Here is a 23,980-nt window from a genome sequence, read left to right on the forward strand (position 1 = left end):
TGAAAACCTTGAATTGAGTCGTTCACGTCCATAATTCGTTATGAACCCTACCCTATATTGAGAAGTCTTTTACAAATTTTTCTAAACTTATTTTAAGACTTGAGTATGAGGATGAGTAAAGCTGAGTTCATTTTTAAAAATGAATATATAGGAACTAAGTATTCCCAAGAGTAAATGTTTTCACATTTTAAAAAAGGAGGAAACTGAGATTTAAAAATGAGTTAAGAGGAGGTTTGAGCACTATATCTTTTTAGAGAAATCTTTTGAGTAATAATCTCAAAGTTGAGGAAGAGGAAACGTTTTCTTTAAAACATAGTGAGCTAAGTTATATTTTGGGAGTAGTATTGAGCACCAATATGGAGGAGAGTTCTACCAACTCATAGCCCCCATAAACCATGTAGCCAACGTGGGTAGAAAGGGTCATACTTTTTAGATGATTCCTTATTGCTTTTAAGCATACAATAGTGAATCTACTTTGTGAGTAGTATCTATACCCCCAACAAGGTATATGAAAGTTCTGGCAGCTTGGATGGGACACTTTATCATCACATAGCTCATAGTGATGGTTGTTGGTTAGAGAATCTCCCAAACAGAGTTTATTTTGTATTTTACATACAAACTGAGTTACTATTGTATTTTAAATACATTGAGTTGTTATCTACTGTTTTAAAATGATTTATATAAACTGTACTTTTATCGTCATTTTATATTGCACTGAGTTGAGTATCCAGAGTTGAGTATCTTGAGTTTAGTAACTTATTATTGAGTTGAGCCCTATTTTCTCTGAGTTGAGTTGAACTATGTTTCTTTAAGTTGAGTTGAGAAGAGGTAGGTATGTTTATTTTCCATCAGTTGAGGCTTATGTTTATGCTTTAGAATTCCCCTTACATGCTCGTACATTCCATGTACTGACGCCATTTGACCTGCATCTTTTATGATGCAGATACGTGTATTAAGGGTCATCAACAGAAGCTTCGTTGATACCACTTGCAGTTTGTATTAACTATTGTGAGCCTCCTTGCTTTCAGATGATTCCATTTACTTTCAGTTTTGTCAGGATGTCGTGGGTCTTGTCCTAACTTCTATCTTTATCATTTAGAGGCTTCATAAATAGGCAATAGAGTTTGAGAAGTCTATTTCATTTATTTTGTTAAATGTTTTAAAGACTTGAGTTGCCTATTTTTTGCTAGTTAAATATTCTATTATATTTAGAGTTAATCACTTGAGTTAAAGCTTTGTATTTGAGTTTCAATGAATTTTATTCAGTTTTACGCTTTTGTATGCTTGAGTTAGTCTTCCGCTTGTAGTCAGCCAGGATGAGGGTGCTTGGGGACTAGCAATGGTTCTCGAGTGTTGGCCATGTCCAAGGTGTAGACTCGGGTCGTGACGTACATGGTGTCAAAGAACAAAGTTCAAGTGTCCTAGGGTGTCATCAAGCCGTGTCAAGTAGGATCTTATTTATGGTTGTGAGGGCCCACTTCTGTAAATGAGAGACTACAAACATTTAGGAAAAGTTTCCCTTCTTTCATACTCTTAATCGTGCACTAGAGCTATGTCATGCAAATTTATTCGTACTTATGCATTTCTCAAATTCATTCGACTACCCCTTATACTAGAGGTGGTTGAAAAGAAAAGTCATTCCTTTATCGATGAGTTGTTCTTATAAAAAGTTTTGAGAAAGTCAAGAGACCTCAGAGGGGCTTGAGAGAAGCCCGTGAGTGAGCTTTAGTGTTCAGTTTCAAAGGAATGCACTCATATTCATATGAATTGTACGTTTGAGCTAAAAGCGAGTTGTACTCTCTTTTCTAAGCCTTGTTTCAGCTGAGATCCTTATGAGGAAGTGTGTTGTAGAGCTTGGGTAATATTTTCACCCTAAAAGGTAGCATGAGTGACGAGATCATGAGCATTAGTAGTGAAAGTGCCCAGAGTTACAGGAAAGTATATAGAGGTTCAGTAATCTAAGGAAAGGAGATAGTGATGGGGTTATGTTATTGAAATCATGCACCTAGCCAGTTATAACTGATGAGTACCTTTATGAGTAGAATAAGGAATAATAAGGTTGTAGAGAGTTCTTGATAGAAGGAAGATGAATAGTTACTAGTCAAGATGAGTTAGAGTCTATTGTTAACCAAAATAGAGTTGATGTCTATGTGTCATCATGATTAGAGGAGACTAAATAAATGTGTGGAATCATAAAGCAGAGTGTTCATGAGGTGATAGACCCAAGCTAGGCTTATGAACTTTCAAGGGGAGGGGGGACCCATGTTATTCAGAGGATGATAGGACTATTTAAGAGGTAATGCACAGTAAGTGAGTAAGTAGTACTTAAGTTTTGAAGTGGAATGTGATGGTAATTTGTGAGTATGGAGACTGAGAGGTAAGGATTGACTACTTGTTATAAGGTCCTAGTGGACGAGTGTTTCTAAATTTATGCATAGTAGTGGTGAGTTAGTATAGTAGGTAAGCAATCATATTAATATTCGGGTTTTGTAATAAACATTAAGCTTAAATTTGAGATGAGTGTCGTGATCAAAAGAATGGCAACATGAGGGTAATGATGTTAGTCTTGAGATTTGATCAAGAAGACTTAACATAGAGCAGGTGAGAAATTGAGATGTTGGCTGCAATAAATATGAGTGGTACAAGTGAGAGACCCTAACCTTTAGATAAGGCCAGTGAAGTATGGCCAAGTCACAAGAGTAACAAGAGCATTAAGAGGTGTACCGAGATGGTATGTAATCATAAGGGGTTAAGAGAAACACCTTAGAAAGAGATCTTAGTACCTGCTTATGAAGAGTTCGGTAGTCATGAGATAAACTTCTCCCGAGTGTTAGAGTAAAAGAGGATGTAGACCAGTTTAGAGATGATGGAATAGGTCCATAGCTTCCAACTGTCAGCTTTAGACCTAAGGTGGGAAATAACAAGATGAGAAATCAAGTCAAGTGTTTGAGATTAAGATAGTAATGAGTTCCAAAGAGTATGAGTGATATCTTTTCAGAGGTCCTTTTAGTAATGGAGTGATTTTTGAAAGAGAAGGTTAGTGATCTTATCGTGATAATGATGATGTGATAATTCCGTCTAAGGATATAAATGAGGTTGAAGAGGAGGATGAGGTTTTACTATGAGAAATAGCTAAATGAGAGCCCTTAGTTGGTTCCAAGTAGTAATGCGGGAAATTCTAGTTGGCATGGTAGAGATGATGAGAGTAACCCCATTCCATACCCAGTCCAGTCGTCATTCGAAGAAGAATGATCCCAAGGGGGAGGCATTGTAACACCCCATAAATTTTTTGAGCTAAGACTCGAACCATCCTTAGTTGTGAGTAGGATTTTACCGAGGAATTTAAAATTTTCTTAAGTATTAAAGGTCACTAGATGTAGCACCTTGAGTTCCAAAAAGAACTAATGAGAATTCATTCAAGTTATTCGTAGGTTCTTTAAGTTTTGGGTCAACTTCAAATGACCATAACTTTCACTACAGAATGAGTTAAGTGGCCCATAAGATATCAAGTAAAGGTCTTTGGATTATATTTCTAACGCCACCGAGTTTGCTAAGTTTCGAGTTCGGATGAGTGAGATATTCCCTTTTGAAGTCAGCCTAACCAGTTAAGAAAAGTTACCCGAATTTGTGAGGGGTATTTTGTTTTTTTCCTTACCCGTTCAACTTAAAATGTTTTTAGTTATAATTCAGGGGTTTAAACTGATTACAATTAGTTTCATTCATCCCCAATATGCTTAGGATTTTAGAAGAGAGTCCAAGAATAGGAAAGAGGAGAAAATAGGAAAAGTTCAAGGCGTTCGTTGAGATTCTTGAGTTTTTTTGCTGATTTTCGCCAAGGGTTTGATCCCTAAGATGTATTTAAGTTTTCATGATGTTGGATTCGTTCACCAACACGCCAATCATGTTTTACATTATCGAATTCATCCCTAGAGATTGAGAAATTAATTTATTGATGAGTTTCTTGAAGAGTTGTTATTGGTTCTTGAATCTTGATGTTTGGTTGAGTTCTTGAGGCGAAGATTTTGTTAAAAGGTTGAGTAAATTGATAGTTCTTGAGTGAGTTTCGCTAAAATTGTTCTGGGTTATAGGAATTCAAGAGTTTTACCTTAGCATTTCACTAGGTATGAGTTGAATCGGATTTGGGAGAAGAAGAAATGATCGGGCAGAGTGGCACCCAAGTCTGCGTTGCGGACTTGCTCCCCCAGAGTGAAATTTCTCTCTCCACGACACGAAGAGAACGCGGACTCCACTATTTCAAAAATTATTTCGCGACCAAATATTATAATTCATCTCCGCATCCCGGACTTGCTCTCCAAACAGTATTTTTCGACCGTTTCTCACGATTAACTATCTAAAATTCATTTAATTATCACGATATCCTTCATATCACAAATCATAACTCTTGAATTCATAATTCAAATTCAAGGTAGAGTTAAGAGTCAAGTCTTGAGAGTTCTTTTTTATTTTGAGAAAGTCCCTTTTGAGGAGTCTTCTACCATTTCTAATAATTTGTATCAAGACTCGAGTAAGTGAGTATGAGAATGAGGAGAATGTGTTCATGAGTCTACATTATCATCGAGATCCTTCATATCATGAATCATAACTCTTGAATTCGTAATTCAAATTCAAGAAAGAGTTAAGAGATGAGTTCAAGAAAGTATTTAAGTTAAATTGTGAATCCTTTGTGATCAACAATCGATTTGAGCTAAGTTTTGAGAAAGTAAGTATGAGAATAAGAAGAGTCGTACACATGAGTTCTATATTGTTATCTATACCCTTAGTCGAGTCGTTCATGCCCATAAATTCCGCATGAACTCTATGAGTTGAGTATCTCTGAGAGGAGTAGTATCTCTAAGTTCTAAGTTCTTGAACATTGAGTTTGTAATCCTTTTGAGATTATATTTCTACTTATGGGACCACTACATGTTAACCATGAAGTCCTTGAGTTGAGTTGTTCATTCCCATAATTTCGCATGAACCGTATGAGTTGAGCATTCTTGAGATGAGTAGTATCATGAAGCCCTTGAGTTGAGTTGTTCATGCCCATAATTCCGCATGAAACCTCTGAGTCTAGCATTCTTGAAATGAGTAGTATCATTGAAGTTCTTGAGTTCTGGAGTTTTTGAGTTTCGAGTATTGAGTTCTACGTATGGTTACTGAAAATCTTGAATTGAATCGTTCACGTCCATAATTCGGCATAAACCCTATATTGAGAAGCCTTTTATAAATTTTTCTAAACTTGTTTTAAGACTTGAGTATGAGGATGGTTAAAGTTGAGTTCATTTTAAAAAATGAATATAAGGGAACTATGTATTTCCAAGAGTAAATATTTTCACATTTTAAAAGAGGAGGAAACTGAGATTTCCAAATGAGTTATGAGGAGTTTTGAGCTCTATCTCTTTCTAGAGAAATATTTTGATTAATAATCTCAAAGTTGAGGAAGAGGAAAGTTTTCTTTAAAACTTAATGAGCTAAGTTATATTTTGGGAGTAGTTTTGAGCACCGATATGGGGGAGATTTCTAACTCACCACCCCCATAAACTATGTAGCCACCATGGGTAGAAAGGGTCATACTTTTTAGATGATTCCGTATTGCTTTTAAGCATAGACTAGTGGATCCACTTAGTTGAGGAGTTCTATACCCCGACAAGGTATATGACAGTTCTGGTAGTGTGGACGAGACGTTGTATCATCACATAATTCATAGTGATGGTTCTCGGTTAGAGAATCTCCCAAACAGAGTTTATTTTGTATTTTTACATACAAAATGAGTTACTATTGTATTTTAAATACATTGAGTTGTTATCTACTGTTTTAAAATGCTTTATATAAACTGTACTTTTATCGTCATTTTATATTGCATTGAGTTGAGTATCTGATTATTGAGTTGAGCCCTATTTTCTCTGAGTTGTGTTGAACTATGTTTCTCTAAGTTGAGTTGAGTTGAGTGAGTTGAGAAGAGGTAAGTATGTTTCTTTTCCATCAGTTCAAGCTTATGTTTATGCTTTAGAATCCCCCCTACATGCTTGTACATTCCATGTACTGACGCCATTTGTCCTGCATCTTTTATGATGCAGATACAGGTATTCAGGGTCATCAACAGAAACTTCGTTGATACCACTTGCAGTTCGAGTTAGCTATGGTGAGCCTCCTTGCTTCCGGAGGATTCCATTTAGTTTCAGTTTTGTCAGGATGTCATGGGACTTGTCCTGACTTCCATATTTGTCATTTAGAGGCTTCATAGATAGACAATAGAGTTTAAGAAGTCTATTTCATTTGTTTTGTTAAATATTTTAAAGACTTGAGTTGCCTATTTTTGGCTAGTTGAATATTCTATTATATTCAGAGTTTATCATTTGAGTTAAAACTTTGTATTTGAGTTTCAATGAACTTTATTTAGTTTTAAGTTTTTATATGCTTGCGTTAGTCTTCCGCTTGTAGTCAGCCAGGATGAGGGTTTGCTTGGGGAATAGCAATGGTTCTCGAGTGCCGGCCACGTCTAGAATGTAGACTCAGATCGTGACATTCTGAATTTTCACATTCAATGAAATACATTTTTCATGCAACTCTTCTAGAATCTTCTTCTCTCATGTGACCTCAAGGTCCACCAATGGAGGAACTCGACTGCTCAACAGCATAGTGTGCTGATTTCATCAAACGCACGAGTAGGGCTAGAAAGTTCTTCATTTTTCAATAGAAAATCCCCCATAAATCGGACTATACCATACATGTCAAACCACCCAGAAACATGCCAAGTGCCCTGCAAGGCCACTACAACTAAACAACAACGCATCGGGTCTCACACGTTTGTCGATGACACAAGCTCATAATAGAAACCGGAGCTTAAAGGGCAAAAAATTGTCAAGAATTCTAAAAGGGCACATCAATTTTTTTTTAACCAAAAGGGCAAAATCACTCCTGATGAAGCAATTTTCTTCTGACAAATATTGACGTCGTTACTCCGTTAAAGAAATAAAAATCGCTGACCTACCAGTGATTTTGTCCAATTTTTTTTTCTTTTTTTTAAGAACATCGCTGCTCCTGCAGCGTTTTTCACAAAAAAAAAATTAAAGCAATTTTATTTTATATATTAAAAAAATTGATTTTTTAAAGCGCTGCCTAAGCAGTGATTTTCTCAATTTTTTTAAAAATGGGACAAGGCATAAGTACCTCTAGACTATGACTGAAATCTCAGAGACACACCTAAACTTAACTAGGGTCTTATTACCCCCCCCTAAACTAATTTAAAATGGAATAAATACACCACAAACGCTGACATGGCATAGAGAGTGTGCACACTCTCTTGAAGGAAAGTGATGAGTGCACAAATTGGACACATGACAATTTTTGATTGATAACTTTATAATTAGTTAGTACACATATTTATTGATAATAAAACTTAGGGATAAGGGTCTGAAAAACACCCCAACTTTGGCCGAAATTGTTGTTACGATACCAAACTTTAATGAAGACCTATTACCCCCCAGACTATTTAATATCGTATTTTAAACATTTATATTTGCCCACGTGGACATAAAAAATAATGCATAATTATAAATAGTAATGTGTCCACATGGGCACATATATACCTTTAAAATACACTATTAAATAATTCAGGGGGTAAAAAATATACTATTAAATAGTTTTGGGGGGTAAAAGGTCCTCCATAAAGTTTGGTATCGTAACAACAATTTCGACCAAAGTTGGGATATTTTTCAGACCCTTATCCCTAAAACTTATATATTTTAATTATTTTTATTTCTTTCTTTGTAAAATATTTATTTTAATTTCTTTTCACTTTTAAATTTTTTATTTAATTTATTATCTTTTCACTTTAAATTATTTTTAAAAAATTACGTGTATTTTTTTTAAAAAAATATTTAAAATTGTCCTTTAATTTTAATGTTTTATTTGATTTTCTTCACTTATTTTGATATCCGTTCAAAATTCACTTATTTTAAATACAAGACATTTGAAATCAAATCAAAATGAAAGACAAAGAAAATAAAATCAATAGAAAAATAATGAATGTAGGTAAAAAAAAAAGTTTCGATACAATGTAATAAATGTGTATTAACTTAATTTAAAGACAAGATAAGAAAATAAGAATATTTTTTACAAAAAAAATTAAGATTATTTTTAATTAAAAATAATATTTACACACATGGTAGGAGATTGTGTACAAACACAACCAACTTGGGTGATTGAAGGTGCCACATCAGCAGAAAAGGTGCACAAAAATACGAAAAAAATGAGTTTAGGGAGGTAATAGGATCTAGGTAGCGAAATTCCCCCTCTAATTTTTTTTTAAATATCGCTTCTGACACAGCAATTTCATAAGCAAAAATTGTCTTATATGTTCATGATCATTATTTGGATTGGAGTGCGCCGGATTACAATATGGGAGAGCCTAGCAATGCTTCCATGCACTTGAATAATTTGAATCCGAGTGATTATTTTTTTCTACCAGAGTCAACTGATAGGTAAATAAAGTGATATTTTCTTATTTATTAAATTAAAAAATATTTCAATATACAATATATTTATATTATTATATTTTATAGGTGTGATCAGCTTCAAGATGCAGTGAATTATTGTACACAAATTGTGAACAACAATGTTATGGGTGATGAACGAGTTGGTGAGTTGCATAGTGATGAACCTTTGGAGCATGAATTAACAGACAATGATGAAATGTCTGGGAATGATGATGATGTTGATAGTACCTAATGCACCCGTTGAAGATCCAAGTGTTAATCATCATTCTACTGTGATTCCATACTTAGATCACACTGAAGAAAGTACAGAAGATTTTATCTATACAAGAGATGATAGTTCTATCTGAACTGCACTTTGGAATCCAAACAATCTTAAATATATTCAGTCAGGATCGATTGTTGCAAACTAAATATTTTGTAGTATTTTATTTTATTTATTTTATATTGATTAATCTAATTTGTATATGCAACTAGGTATGCTATTTATGAATAAGAAACAAATGAAATCTGTCTTAAGAGCATATAATCTTGCAATAAAAAAAGAATTTCTTTGTGATCAATCTAAGAATAAAAGTTGGAGAGTTATTTGCAAGCGTCATGAGTTGGGGTGTAATTGGATGATTCGCTTTAGAGTGGGAGGATTGTAATCAGGAGGATTGTAATCAGGAGCAAAGCTCAATCATTTTTCTTGGGAGGCCGCATTCATTGACTCCATTGAAATACGAGTGACTTTCTCTGCATATTGTCTCATTTCATTAGATTGATTTTCATCATTTTCTTTCATTCGAGCTCGACGATACTGCATTTCATGACCCCTAGCCTAAAATAAATAAATAAATTTATTAATAACAAAAAAATTTTAAAGATCGATATAATAATTTAAAATTTTCATAATATAAATATTAATGCCTCATGTCTTTCTGCCATGTGTTGATACCCACTTTGTACAACATGTTGTTTATTTTCAATGAACATGCGGGAGTGCCTCATGTACCAATGAAAGTAATCTGCTTGATCACTTACAAATGGAGGTCGAAATATACAATTTTGACGTTGTTCCCATAAATATTGTGTGTAGTTAAATGCATCTATATCCTCTTGTTTTATTTTGGATCATCTATCACGCTTAAAATGATGTTGGAAAATTGGATACATGGTCCAAAAATATGTTGTAAATAACCAACTGTCTCACAACACGATCAATCATGTGCCATTCATGATAAATTCCACAAATGAGTGGCACATGTGCCATCCAGACAGATTGTCCAAACCGACACCACTCAGACAATTCATTAATAACATCTTCTGAATAAGATTGCCAAATAAACTATAAAAAAATGTAAGTAAGATGATTATTAAATATTTTGACAAAAAAATAAAAACAAAAATATACATTAATTAAAACAATATTACGAAATATCTTTTTTTTTTTACTATTATGTCATATAATATTTTATTTTGAGGACCTACCAAAAATTTATGTATTTGTCATTATATTCACATGATTTTCTTGGATAGTGGGATATAAATATGAATAGTTAAAAATTTAAATAAAGTGGGATACTAATATGAATAGTTAAAAATACTAATAATATTTAAATACCTGATCATCAGTTAGGTTATCTAGTACATCCCTAATCACATCGATTACTGTTTGTGCCTCATTTTGATGATTTCTACGTCGAGTCCATTTACGTGCAAGCGCAGTTGGAGCCTCAAGTTGATTGGTCCTTAGAGGGAACAATAATGGTTGTAGGGGAATAATACGTTCTCATGCCCAAATCTACAATAAATAAAATTTAACATTTTTTTAGAATATAATTAAATTTAAAAGTGCATATTACTAAAATATAAAAAAAATATAAAAAATGTATACCTGCATTAAAGAGAGATATCCACAAACTTCATTTGATTGTTTCATTGATACACGACATAAGCAGTTATACAAATATGATAATGCGGCTGCTCCCCATGCTTGTATTGACATTACGTTAAAATTTTTCATGTCAATCAAAAGGTCCAAATTAAACTTATTATTAGATTTATCTGAAAATATTGACCCACCATATAACGCATAATAAGTATAATCTAAACCTTTGTTGCACCTCAGTTGAATGATCAGTAATATCATGTAAACCCTCAATATGCTCAATTAATTTATATGTTAACAGTCTACTAACACCAGAAAAACAATCGTTATCCAGTAACCATTCTGTTAATTCAAACATCATTTCTTGTCTACCCAAAACTCCTAAAGTATCAGCGCCATTTAAAATTATAGGACTACCATCTATCACCATTCCGAACAAAATTTCTACATCTTGTAAAGTTATGGTAGTCTTCCCAGTTCGCATGTGAAATGTATGTGTTTCTAGACGCCACCTTTCAATTAAAACAGAAATTAATCCGGAGTCATACAACACACATCCTACATCAAGAATTCTTTTAAATCTATAATTTTCAAAATACTGACGAATGCGAGGATGTAATAGATGATATTTTATATGTTGCCGAAATTCAACAGAACCGCAACGCGTATATAAGCAAGTTTTCTCTTTTTTTAAGCTATCATTCCAAATTCCTTCAGAACGATGATCAACTTGAATTTTTAATATATCATACTCTACTGGACCATAATGTACGTACATATTTGACGGATGCATATCTATATACAAAATATAAAAATAAGTGTTAATGTTAATATAATTATTTAAAGACGAATATGTTCATAATACCATATAAAAGTTAAAAATTAATTCTTGAAATTAAAAATAAAATAAATCAAAACTTACCTTATAGATGAAAGACTTTTGAAAAAATTTGAAAAAAGTTTGTCCTTTTGGTTAAAAAAAATAAATCGATGTGCCCTTTGGAAATTTTTGACAATTTTTTTGCCCTTTAGGCTTCGAATTCCTGAAACTTACCTTAACGCAAACAATTCTTTATATTTTGTCTTCTTAGCTAACTCATGCACATATGATGTTCTCACCATATGACTATCTATTGTATTTTTGTATCAGAATTTTATATCCGAATCATAAATTATATCAAATTAATCTATTATAAATACATTAACGTTAGAGTTATACATCCTAGTCCTAAACCAATGGACTTGAAGATAGATACCATCTGGTGCTTTCATAGTAATAGACATGTGTGAGTACCATTTTTCAAAACAGCCTAAGCACCAAGGGGTATTTTCGGATGAAGGAATTAGTTGGACTATCTCCATTTAAAATTTAAATTAAATTTATTATTTGTTTAGTTAGAGGTATTAGCTAAAACGATTTTAAAATCAAGACTATAACGTGAATAACTTATCCCATAATGAATAAGTTATGCAGATTATACAATCCTGATTTTAGTCCAAAAATTGTAATTCTCCCTCCGTTTAAAAAAGAAAGAGCTAATTTTCTTTTTAGCGTGTTTGACAAAGAATGACTCCATTTTATTTTTTTTGGCAACATTTCAATTTTATCTTTCTCAATGGCATGTTTAAAGCTACAAGATTAAATGATGTTTTGGTATATTTCACACAACTTTAATTTAGGATCACAAGATTGTAAAGTCATTATTTTTTTTAAAACTATATGTTAAGTCCAATTATATCATTCTTTTTTAAACTGATGGAGTTACTTGACTTCAAACGTACACTCATCTGACTAGCCCCTACCAATGCACATTTCATGATTTAGGCGGTTTCTAATCCTAACAATGTACAGCCAAATCCATGTGAGTTTTACTCTGTTTTATATAGTGCAATTGGATTTAAAATACGGGTAATAGGTGGGTTGGGCTTTGAAAATAATGTGTAAATATAAGTTTATTTGAAATGTATTTTACTAGGCAAAAATATGAGTTTTAGATTCTGCTATTTATGGATTATGAAATTTAGTTTTGTGATTTCAGTCATTAGTAAGTATCACGTGACAAATTTACCCATAAATAATTCACTGTAGGGGAATGAACAGGGTAAACTAGATCACTATGCATAATTTGAGGCAAGGACATGATCTTTGCAATATTAAAAGTATCATTAGCTAGAACAATAAACTCCATCCAACTTATATACCACTCCCAACAAGCAGACAATGTAGAAATGGACAATAACTTGTAAATACTCAACAGTAGTTTCAAAAAATGTATGCATCTCCATGATGTTGGCACAAGGAATAACCCAGATGCGGATGAATGTTGAAGGCAGCATCAGCCCAAGATGCACACATGTGGTTGAAACATTTAGTATACATGTGTCTATAACACACATCCAAATATACAGTCATAAAGTTATTAGAGCAGTTAGAACTTCGCATCCATTGACTTAAAATTCTGCTTCGTCTCTGACATAGTCTATCGTGAGACTTATCATCTGCGTGTCTCATTTTGAGAAAGCTGGTCCCTGAGGTCCTTCAGAGCATCCACAACTTCTGCACCGAGGTTGTGCTTTAACAATTTACCTTGCATAGAAGTAGATCTGTGAAGAAAATCGACACATCAAGAAACTATTAGCATTGTCAGATGGTGATGAAATTATGTAAGTGTGAAAGACAACATGGATAGGATCTTTTAATCATACTATAGCCTATCATTAATAGTTTCGCCAATTGATTCAACATCTGGAAAGGAAAGAAGTGTCCTGAATGGATGAGCTATATATAGTTGATGATATTGAAATGTCCACAATGCAAATGATAACTACTTTTTCAGGGAGGGGAAAAGAGCAATAACAACAAAAACAAAGCAACAGCACACACAATCATACAAAATATGTATTGTCAAACTTCTTCTTCAACAATTTCTATTTATGTATCTTCAGTAAAACTAAAAACAAAGAAAACAATTCACGAGATAACTTCCATTAGTTTAGCTTACAAGCAGTTTATGAGGTACGTACTGTTATTGGTGCTGGGTTATACTTGTTTGTCTAGTAGCATAACATAGCATTTTCTTTTTCATATCAGAAGAAAAGAGAACAGACTAGAAAGTAACATTTTACTTCATCAAAAAGTAAAAAAAAAAAAACTTCATCAACATGCTAGATTTTACATTCTCCCCCGCTCAGCTGAGGACAAGGGGCTCGAGCAGGTCAATTACTAAATGACTCTTGACTACATGCTGTAAGAAAGTTGAAGGATTCCGCAATGTCCCTCTTCAAACCTCAACTAGAATATATTAGAGTAAAGCTTATCACAAGAAATGCCTTCAATTCAACTTTAAACAAGTTCAAAAGTAATTATTAAAAACTCTCTTTCAGAAAGTCTACTACTTTATATGCCTTACGAGAAACAACTGCAAGGTAAATAAAAGAACAAAACACTGCAAACTAGCATTTAATTGTGTTAAAATAATTTTTCTTGAAAGGTCAAGAAGAATATGGAAAAGGTGAGTTGCTTAAAGCTACCAAAAATACATTCAGATGAATATTTTTCCAACCCGAGGAGCTGAGTAATCTCCAGATTAGACAAGAAACGAAAAAAATTCAAACTACGAGATATACCTATGTTCCCGCAGCATTCTCTCAACCTCCTTGTGTGAAGCTTTAATCTACATTATCTCAAAGGATCAGAGAATTTACATCAGAATTAGGGAGCAGATTATTCGTAGCAGTAGCTGTTACTATTTAGTGCAAACACTTTAGAAGAACATTCAAGCACCTAATCTTCATATCCACAAGCATACAGGTGTTGGACATTTTTAACTAAAACAAAGTCAGATAAGGTGCCAATGTCAACAGCACGGATCACATTCTTAAGCCTCTAATCCAAATGTGAGTTAGAGTCAAAATAAAACTATTCTACTGAGTACAAGTATTGTACAAAAACAATTTTACCAGTAGTTCTACGCAATACATAAGGGGGAAAAGACCATATAGCTTTAGACTTTACAGAAGAATATTGCTTATGCTCTTATACTATAGTTACTCTCATCTAAGCCCTTGAACTTCCTTTTTGGACTCAACATACCCCTTCTCTTAGATTGTTAAGTTACACCTACTAAGTTGAGGAGCAACTCCCATATTTTTCCATTAGAAAGAAAATGGAGATGGAAAACAAGAATAAGAGGACTGAGAATAAATGAAGAAAAGTTTAAGAAAACTATATTTTCTTCAGTTCAGGTAACAAGTACGGTGTAGAAACTTCTCATCTCACTAAATGAAATAAAAGTCACAGGAAAACAAAACATATATACTTTTATTTTCTTTGTTCTTCTTTATGCAGAAGAAAGAATTTTTTTTAATCTCAACCTCGCTTTCCTTTGTTCTGTTTTAAGACATGAAGCAGCAGAGAAAATTGAGAGATGACAAAGGTTAATGCCAAGCACCATGAAGAATCTGATATTTGCACATTACCTCAGAGATTAAGGCCTTGCAGCTCCAAACAAAAGCCCCCTGGTAGAACCGCCAAAGTTTTAATAAGGAAATTAGTCTCTACCCAAAGGATGTATGCTAGAGAATGGATGGTGAAGAAAAGAGGTTGCCGACTGTGGCTGAAATAGCTACTTATTGTAATTTTTTTTTGAAACAGATAGCTAATCATTTTACCTTCATAGAAGGTTAGAGTACCAGAAAAAAATTGAAATGTGTGAGTGCTATCAGAAATATATAATCAGATTCAGACCACAGGGGAAAGTTGTCGGTGCACTTCAATTAGTACATGGATCAGGAAATCACAAGCATAAGAAATTCACTTGAATTAAGTGCAACAACTCAACCTTCATTTTAAGGTTCCCCCCCCCCCCCCCCTTAGCATTGGAGACTTTGTACAAGTCAATATAACCATTTGGACTCGATTGAATTCGATTGGGAAGTGTTGGTAACAAATCCAATGTTCCCCATAAATCCATTATCAATAGCATCTTTCTTCTACATTTTGCTTATTTCTTTCCATTATCATTTTCTTTAGAGTTTCCTACTTAGAATCCTATCACATATCAAGGTAGAAGTACATACTGCTCCATAGGCTGCATGCTGCTGATTATGATCAGATGTGACAACCCATACTTTTGGACACCCATCCTGCCTTAAAGCGACCACCTTTCAATGTCATGGACAACAAATCTATCAGTCCAGCCATAGAAAGATCAGCAAAATATTACACATAAAGGTATGTGCATCAAGCAAACTAGTTTCTATAATTCAGTGCAAGGCCCAGTATTGCATCTAATGGTGGTGCAACAAATCACATAAAACTGGAGAGATAACTTTCAACTTAAACCATACCAAGTACAATTACCCTTCAACCACTCGTGGTCCAAACTCTAATGTCAGCAACAGACTAGGAAATTCTTGGGACATATAAAATGATTTCACGTGAATACCATGCAATAATTTGGTTAAGGAATAAGGTAGACATGGTTTATGGTAAACGAAATTTAAAGGATGAGCACAGATGTGAACCCATCTTGATCCAATAAATGCACAATCTGTACAGAAAAATCTGCACTGTATTATGAGACATGGATAAAAAGGTAAGAACAGATGAACATCAACCCTTATTAAGTGAAAGCGATCATTCAAATTTTCAGTTTTAACTTCTAATGCAAATGGGCATTAATTTTGCAATTGTTCTTGCAGGAAAAAAAAACTACCATCCAAAAAGGCTATTGAGATAACATACTTCTAGTACTAAGTACTAACAAGTAAAGTTATTTACCCAGTAACTTGAAAATAAAAATGATAAATCTTCTCTAGAATTGAGCTTCATCACATTCTCACCTCCTTCTCAATCCATGCATCAGCACATGTTTCACTTGAATATACTATATCAACGCTGCAAAATGAAGAAGTGAGTCATGGAACTCTACTACTAAACAGTCTAGTCTAGACTGCATTCAAGAGTTCAACAGGACAAGTAGATTGAATCAAGAACTAAGAAATTGAGAAGTAGATGTATAAATAAACTGTCATTAGAAAACTGACCATTAGATGTTTGGTTTCTGAATCAGATATCAATGAACATGATAAATATGATAATGAAATCAGATTTCTTCTTTAGTCACCTGAACATCTCAAAAGTGGGAAAATATAGAGACTGAAAATAAATACAATAAAAAATCCTTGAAAGTATGCTCAATTCCAGACTCATAATTCCTTTTCATATTATGAAAGAATGAATAAAACAAGTAAATATGAAAATAAACATGATATCACATCAGGGCCCAAAAATGTTTCACAAGCATGGGTCACTGACTTGCTATTATTAACAATCAATAGCATATAGCATTAGTATGCAACAGCATATCCACATATTAACTATTGAAAGGAGGACAAGAATCTGACTTCATATGAAACTACAGTAATGACAGATGAGCAGAAAAATAATAGCAAATTCCGAGAGCCTGTCTGTCAGACAGAAACATATCCACAGAAGGTAACTATGGGGTTGTTTTTCATTGTCTAATGGAATTACCCCTCAAAGTCTTCCTTGTGTGTAGCCATTCCAGACATCATAGCATCAAATACAACCACCACTTTCACCTCTGCAATATACTGTAATGTGATGGCAACATTTACCAATTGACAAGTAATAAGACATGAATAAAGTATACAAAGAGCAACTAGTTTTGACAATATGGGCTCATTTCAATGTGCGAGAAGCCAATAATCTGATGAAAAACAGAAGAAAACTACTACAGCTAGCAGAATAATATTACAATTGCTAAAAATAAAGTCTTCTAAACAAAAAGAGTAGCAGAATCTGAATCAGATAAACTACCTCAGAAAATAAAAGTATCAGAAGGAATTCACTACAAGGATAGTTATGAGCCTTTCAAGTGATTATTGAGATGCACATATAAAAGGGCAGCCCAGTGCATAAAGCATACCGCATTCATGCAGGATAGTGGAAGGGCCTCACCCCAAGGAAGTGCGATGTAGGCAGCCTACCCTAACACAAGTATCAGTGGCATATTCCACAGATCAAATCCATGACATGTAGGTCACACGAAGACAACTTTATTCATTTGATTCTAGAGCTAGGCAAGACCACATGTGCTCTAGCAAGCTTTTATGCAACATAGGAACAGGCTCATTGAAGGATAAAAAGACCCAAACCTCTTAGCAAACTGAATGATACAAGTTCATCAATGAGCTTTTGACGAGCAATGTCAAGGCTTCCATTCAAAAAATGCTTCTTCAACTTTGGCCAATATCCACACACATTATATCCATCAACAAGCAAGACGGGAACAGCAGTATCCAATACCTGATTTGTACTACAGAAATTAAAAAAAAAAAAAAACAAGTAGTTTGTCAATTCACCCACTATGATGTTTACTAAACAAGAAAATTCATTCTAGACAAGACCTGGAAAAAAATTACTAGTATAGTGCCAATGTAGGATCCCGGTAGATCTCTTCATCGTCTGGCAGTTCTTCCTTCTCCACCTTCTTCTTACGATAACTAGTAGCAGGCTTTGGAGTACTGGATTTTCTCTTTTGGAACTCCTAAAGGATTTTTCCACTATATGAATTGCTGAAAATAATATACTAGATCTAGTAACAGGTTCCATTGATATTAATTCAAGACTGACCTTCCATAATTTTAGGAACTGCAAATTCTGCTTCAAGTTTGATGTAATCCTTGGAGGAGGCGTATCAGTATCCTATTCGAAGTCGAATAAGTAAAGTTTATCAGATTTAAATTATTCAGCAGGACATTCAAATTACAGGATGATCTTGCCAGTTCTAGGTTGAGTTATCAAAATATTTCAAAAGTTGTAAAAAGTAAGCAAATATAGTTTTAAAAACTAGGAAAGATTGGCATACTAGGACACATTTCCAGTCGATGGATAAATACATGGTTTGGTATACCATGACATCCCAAAAACTGTTTGTGTCCAATTTAAGAATTTCTCAGTTATACTTTTGAATGATTCCCAAACAACTTTTCAGTTTGACCAGCTCCAGCCCTTAATGCAACTTACTCCCAAAATCAACTTCCAGCACTTGCATGTCTAGTGGCCATACAAATGATATATATCCAGTTGTGAGCAACATAGAGATACAGCAGCAAAATTATTTCATTTAAAAACAATAGATAAGCAGAAGAGCATTTCCAATCACCAAAGCAAATGGACTACCTATATGTCTGACAAAGCAAGCTAGTGTTTCTTCATAACTTCTATCCTTTCTGATAACTCGCCCTATGGATAACATAAAGATATGTGATTGCTAACAAGCAAGCCAATTAGAGTACTTCAAAAATCAAAATGTAATCTTTGTCTTTAGGTAGAAAAATGATGCCAACGATATCATCAACAAAAAGTACTATTCCCTCTATTTCTATTTATGTGTATTACTTTCATTTTTAGTTTGTTTATAAAAAGGGACACTTATTTATATTTAGTAACTCTTTAATTCAATATCCTACATAGTATGCTTAAGACCACAAGATTCAAAAGGCATACATTATACACATCTTTAGTTTAAGACCACAAGATTCAAAAGTTTTCCTTATTTCCCATCAAACTAAAACACATAAAATAAACGAGGAAGTGCTTATTTTCAAACTGCTGAATATCACAATGAGCGTTTAGGGTCCTTCTATAGTGAGACTTGCTGGGCCATGATCAAAGCAAAATTATGTTTGATATCCTATTACTTATGTTTTATCTATTTTTCCTAGATAATTCTTAAGTCCAGTTAAACAATCTCCCCTCTAGTTTTTCATTGAAGTGTTTTTTTACATCATAGTGCAAGCAATCTCTTACATTCCTTAAAAAAAGGTATAACTGACTGGACAACCCAAATCACTAGTAGATTTTATTTTCTTTTCCTTAATTGAACGAAATCTCTTTAAATTTTACAGCTAATGATTCTTTAAATTAAATTTACAATTCTGAAATATGATACTACTAAATTTTGACAGTGGAGGTTAGGTTATACACAAATTTAGCAGGGAAATCGGGGAATATGATAATTCAGAGGTGAGGTTAATGACCCTAATATATATTTAAGACTACACGTGGATAGCTTTTCTCCCACCAAGCAACCACCTTTGCAACAGATTAGAAGCATAAACATTTCAACTACTTAAGATAGGCTACAAGAACCTCATTTCTTTTTTTCTTTTTTTTCTCCTTAAATACTTGCTTTTCATTTCTTGAAGTCCTATTAACTTTTATATCTCTCATTTCACTATTTTCGAAAAGCAAAATGAAATTGGCTCCTTATCATTCTAGAACAAACCCGATGCAGCATCACAATCTACTTCTCTGCAGGGGTATATGTAGCTTAAGAAATTATGGGTTCATCGAAACCCAATAGTTTTAGCTCAAACTATGTATTATGTGTTAAATGATTCACTATTTTGAACACACTAAATCAAAAGGGCTTGGTCTAACTGAACCCCTAGATTTTGAATTGGAAGACAGTGATCACCATAATACATGGTGAACATCCGTCAACTGATGATTTATCTTTTTCTACGTATCAACATAAAGAAAGCATGTATAAAAATGTAAATAAATTTACTAGTGTAAGATAAGGATATGATTAAGAAGAGATAGTTGACAAGGAGAGAGTACCTTAGAAGAGGGTGTATGGGAATTGTTGGTCTTCTTAGCAACAATTGTGGGTTTGATGTAGCCGTTACATGTAGCACAGCCAATGTATGTGAATTCAAAGGCTGATAATGCTTGTGAGAAAGATATACCTTTCATGGATGTACCACTACTTCATCATTCAGCATTTTCTTCAATACCCACCACAATTTCCAATTCTACTAACACTTACCGATGTTTCGAGTTGGGAAAAGGATACAAGACTTGTATAACAGACCTGTGTATCTGATACGTTCAACCCCACACCTCTACTTCAATTTAACGTACTTTACATCATTCGAGTCGTGGACTCAACATAGCCTCTCGTTTCGTTTTCACAACCCAAATGGGTCCATATCTTGTGTTACAAAACCCTCTTCAATGCTTACTCTTATTACATTAACTAGTGAATAGGGTTAACTACGTCTAGAGCTATTAATATGGGTTGACCCATTTCATTCGGACTAACTCATACAAGCTTTGAAATTTGACGGGTCAGGTCAGGCTAGTTCATTTTTTGTGTTGACTAGAAAATGATCGGTCCAGCCCACAAGTTCGTGGGCTATGAATTTGCCGGACCAGTCCTCTTTTCTTAAAAGTATATATTTTTTATAATTTTTTAAATTAAATTATAATTTAAAAATATTATCATAAATATCGACAAGACAATATTATATGGTGTTAGTGTTCTACTTGTTAATCAAATCCATACATAAAATTATTTTTATAATATTTATTAAGTTTGATTTTAAGTAAAAGCATAAATAACTAAATAGAAATATTAACCTAATTGTTTTTCAATGATCATAATAAAACACAAAAACTATGACAATATTCCAAGGTTATGACCTATGTAGTGATTTCCTAGAAATTTTAGGGAATTTTTATTTTATGTAGTACATATTTTATAAACATAATTTGTATTTAAATTGTAATATTTCAAACTTTAAATAGATTTTGAGTTTAGACTCTTATTATTATTAATACTCTATTTTATTTTTATTTTTAATTAATTTTTATTTGGCCCACGGGCCAACCCTATCCATATTTCTCAAGCCCCATAAATCAATAGGCTTATTCAGACCGGGCTAAAAAAACCCTTTTCTTAAATGGGCTTCAAAAATGGTAGCTCAACCCTATCAAATCACGGATTAAGCCAGGCCGGCTCAACGAGCCTAGCCCATATTGACGGCTCTAATTACATCTACCAAAAAAAAGGTTACTTATAGAGAAAAATTATTAAAGTACACAACATTAGTTTACATATTCTCATTATTTCCCTACTCTTTCAAAAAAATATAAAATTCCCTTCTTTTCCCCCAAATCAAATTTGCCGGACACATTATTCTTTAAGAACCAAAACCCACGTTTCCCATTCCTAAAATCTCGCCCTCAATCTCTCCCCATTACAAAATCAGTTATCAAATTCAAATCAATTTGAATTTCAAATGATCCACATCTCTATTCAACCGTCTGCAAAGTTCAAAATAGGTTGTCTCATCTTCTTCATTTCGATTTCATTTTTTTTTTTTGTGTTTTCATCGTTTTGGCTATTGCATTATGGATCTAACACCTAACAACTTTCGAATACTTGATTTAGAAGATCCTAACTGGGCAGAATTGAGATCTAAAAGGTTGCATGACCCGGCAATTATGGCAAATCAAAGTTCTAAGAAGATAAAATCGAAAAAGGAAGTACATGCATCTTATAAAGCAAAGGATGCAAAACCCCCAAAGAAAAGAGGTAGAAAAGTTACCCCTCCCATTTTTCGATCAACACTACCCATGGTATGTATTTTTTTTTTTATCATATATCGTGTTTAAAATTTCATGTATCCCCCTGTTTTTATTTTGTTTTCGTTTAATCTGATACATTAATGATAAAGAAATTTTTATTGTGTATCTTGTTTGAAATCTTCAGTTGTTTCCCTGATACAATAATTTTTGCATATATTGTTGTTACTTGTTAATGTATCAAAAGAGTAAATTTCAACTAATAAGATTGAATGACATTATGATTTTTTTTATCAAATGTTGGTATTGAGTATAACTTACTCATTGATAATCTTGTTAAAAATCTACATAAACCATGTTTTTGGTTAAAGTTTTGTGAAGAGAACTATATCTAAGATATATGTGTTCAAATCACAGTATGACACGTAGGTTGTTTCTTGTATAGTGTATCATAGCCATAGATAATTGAGCAAATGATACTTAAACAACATATAATGGATATGAAATTTTACATTTTGTATCATATTCAAATATACGTCACTGTATATACAGAATAATTGATTTTGTGTAGCTCTTATGTTTTGTTATTATTTAGTATTAAATAAAGTGAAACATTATATTTTTTCTGAAATAGTATGGCATTTCCATTTGTAGGTCTGCATGTATCATTTACCTTTTTTAATGATTGATAAACCTCATTTATGGAATTGCAGAATATGAAATATGTAATTAAACATATTCCAAAGCACTCTCTAAAGTTTTGTCCTACTTACAACTCAAATTTTAATGAAGATTTAGTGTTGTCAATAAAGAACGAAGGTATGGAATTGTTCAAGGATACTATATTTGCTCCACACCTAAATATCCCCAAATACAACTATCAAGGACAGATTACCAAGTGTTTATATCTGTTAGAGATTGAGCAGGACAATCTAGACAAAGCAATTCATATTCGTCATGCCAAAGAAAATGTCTTGCAATTTAGTATCAGAGAGTTTGCTATTATTACTGATCTGAAATGTAAAGGAAATATCAAGAATTTTACACATTCAGATTAAAAAACTAGTAGGCTGGTTCAAAGATATTTTCATGGTCCAACTTATAATGTAAATAAAGGACATATGGTAGATCGTTTTATTATGGGTGGTTGGGACAACACTGATGATGCCCTTCAGATGACTATCTTGTATTTCATTCATACATTTGTATTCTGGCAACTTGGTGATGCAACAATCCTTATTGAAGATTTCTTAATGGTAGAAGATTGCAGCTATCGACAGTTTCCGTAGGGACAACTTGCCTTCACAAAGTTAATTAAATCATTTAGAAAAGAGTAAAAACTCGACAAACGAATGTATCGCTTGAATGAATTCCCATACGCACTTAATATCTGGGTATATGAATGTGCGTCTGTAATACATAACGAGATAGTTGTTAAAGAAGGAAATGGTATACCAAGGATATGCAATTGGAAAGTTGTGGCTGCAAAGCCCAAATTTGAGATGTTTATGGAAACCATCTTTACTGAGGTAATTAGTACATAACAACATTTTACTTCCTTTTTTTTAGTTTACGATACATTATTATTTTAGTTCTTGTGATGTTTTACTATTTATTTTTATAGAATGATTGTTCTAACATTCAGCCAACTCCCGAGGAAATCAGATCACTTGATTTACCAGATAACAGTCATGTACCTCCAACTCAAACAGATTCATTAAATGTTAATCATGAGGAGGTGCAACCAGAGGAGGTTCCTGGTTTTGAAGACTTCTCATCAAAACCTCCGGAGCAACTATTTAGGAGATCAACACGAGTTGTTGGCACAAGATCTACCTCACTCCCAAGAGAAGAAAGGTTGCACATCTACCTAAAACTAATGTGCCCAAAGTCACACAACCAGATGAGTAACCAAATTAGCCATTTCAAACTCCGATTTCACAACTGCCACAAGCCGATAATGTATCTGGTGTTCCTCATAATACAATTTTTCAAAGAACAAATTTGAACAGTGCAGGACTTGAGGAACTGAAGGATTACATGAAGTGCTATGTAAGTAAACACAACCATATGATTTAAACATTTGTTTGTTTATTGTTAATTCCACTTAATATGCTTAATTTGAATCTAGATTGACAACAAAATTGGAGCTCTTGAGGCGTTAATAAAATAAAATCATTCTGAGTTGATGAAAACAGTTGGCGCGAA

General features: G+C 33.3%; 1 protein-coding gene across 4 annotated transcripts; it reads right to left on the reverse strand.

The window, feature by feature from the left end:
* Positions 1-12,513: 12,513 nt before the first annotated feature.
* Positions 12,514-20,410, reverse strand: LOC102592167 (uncharacterized). 4 transcript variants are annotated; one of them, XM_006339902.2, is made up of 10 exons: positions 20,024-20,409; positions 18,029-18,100; positions 17,818-17,942; positions 17,551-17,711; positions 16,907-16,976; positions 16,213-16,267; positions 15,448-15,531; positions 14,848-14,886; positions 13,996-14,042; positions 12,514-12,972 (listed from the first exon to the last, which is right to left on the reverse strand). In XM_006339902.2, the coding sequence occupies exons 1-10, from the start codon at positions 20,156-20,158 to the stop codon at positions 12,864-12,866; spliced, it is 897 nt and encodes a 298-aa protein (XP_006339964.1). In that variant the 5' UTR covers positions 20,159-20,409; the 3' UTR covers positions 12,514-12,863. The 4 variants fall into 4 exon arrangements, with proteins under 4 accessions (XP_006339964.1, XP_015169079.1, XP_006339965.1 ...); XM_015313593.1 differs by lacking the exon at positions 15,448-15,531 and having other exon boundaries at positions 20,024-20,410; XM_006339903.2 differs by lacking the exon at positions 14,848-14,886 and having other exon boundaries at positions 20,024-20,410.
* Between the last annotated feature and the right edge of the window lie 3,570 nt (positions 20,411-23,980).

Source organism: Solanum tuberosum, unplaced genomic scaffold (assembly GCF_000226075.1).
Source record: "Solanum tuberosum cultivar DM 1-3 516 R44 unplaced genomic scaffold, SolTub_3.0 scf00011, whole genome shotgun sequence".
Lineage (NCBI taxonomy): Eukaryota > Viridiplantae > Streptophyta > Magnoliopsida > Solanales > Solanaceae > Solanum > Solanum tuberosum.

Excerpts from the sequence above, each read along its gene's own strand:
- LOC102592167 (XM_006339902.2), bottom strand. The coding sequence starts at position 20,158 with ATGAAAGGTATATCTTTCTCACAAGCATTATCAGCCTTTGAATTCACA. Across the intron at positions 15,532-16,212 it reads ATGCATGGATTGAGAAGGAG|GTGGTCGCTTTAAGGCAGGA; the intron begins GTGAGAATGTGA and ends TGACATTGAAAG. Across the intron at positions 14,043-14,847 it reads GCAAGGCCTTAATCTCTGAG|ATTAAAGCTTCACACAAGGA; the intron begins GTAATGTGCAAA and ends GAGATAATGTAG.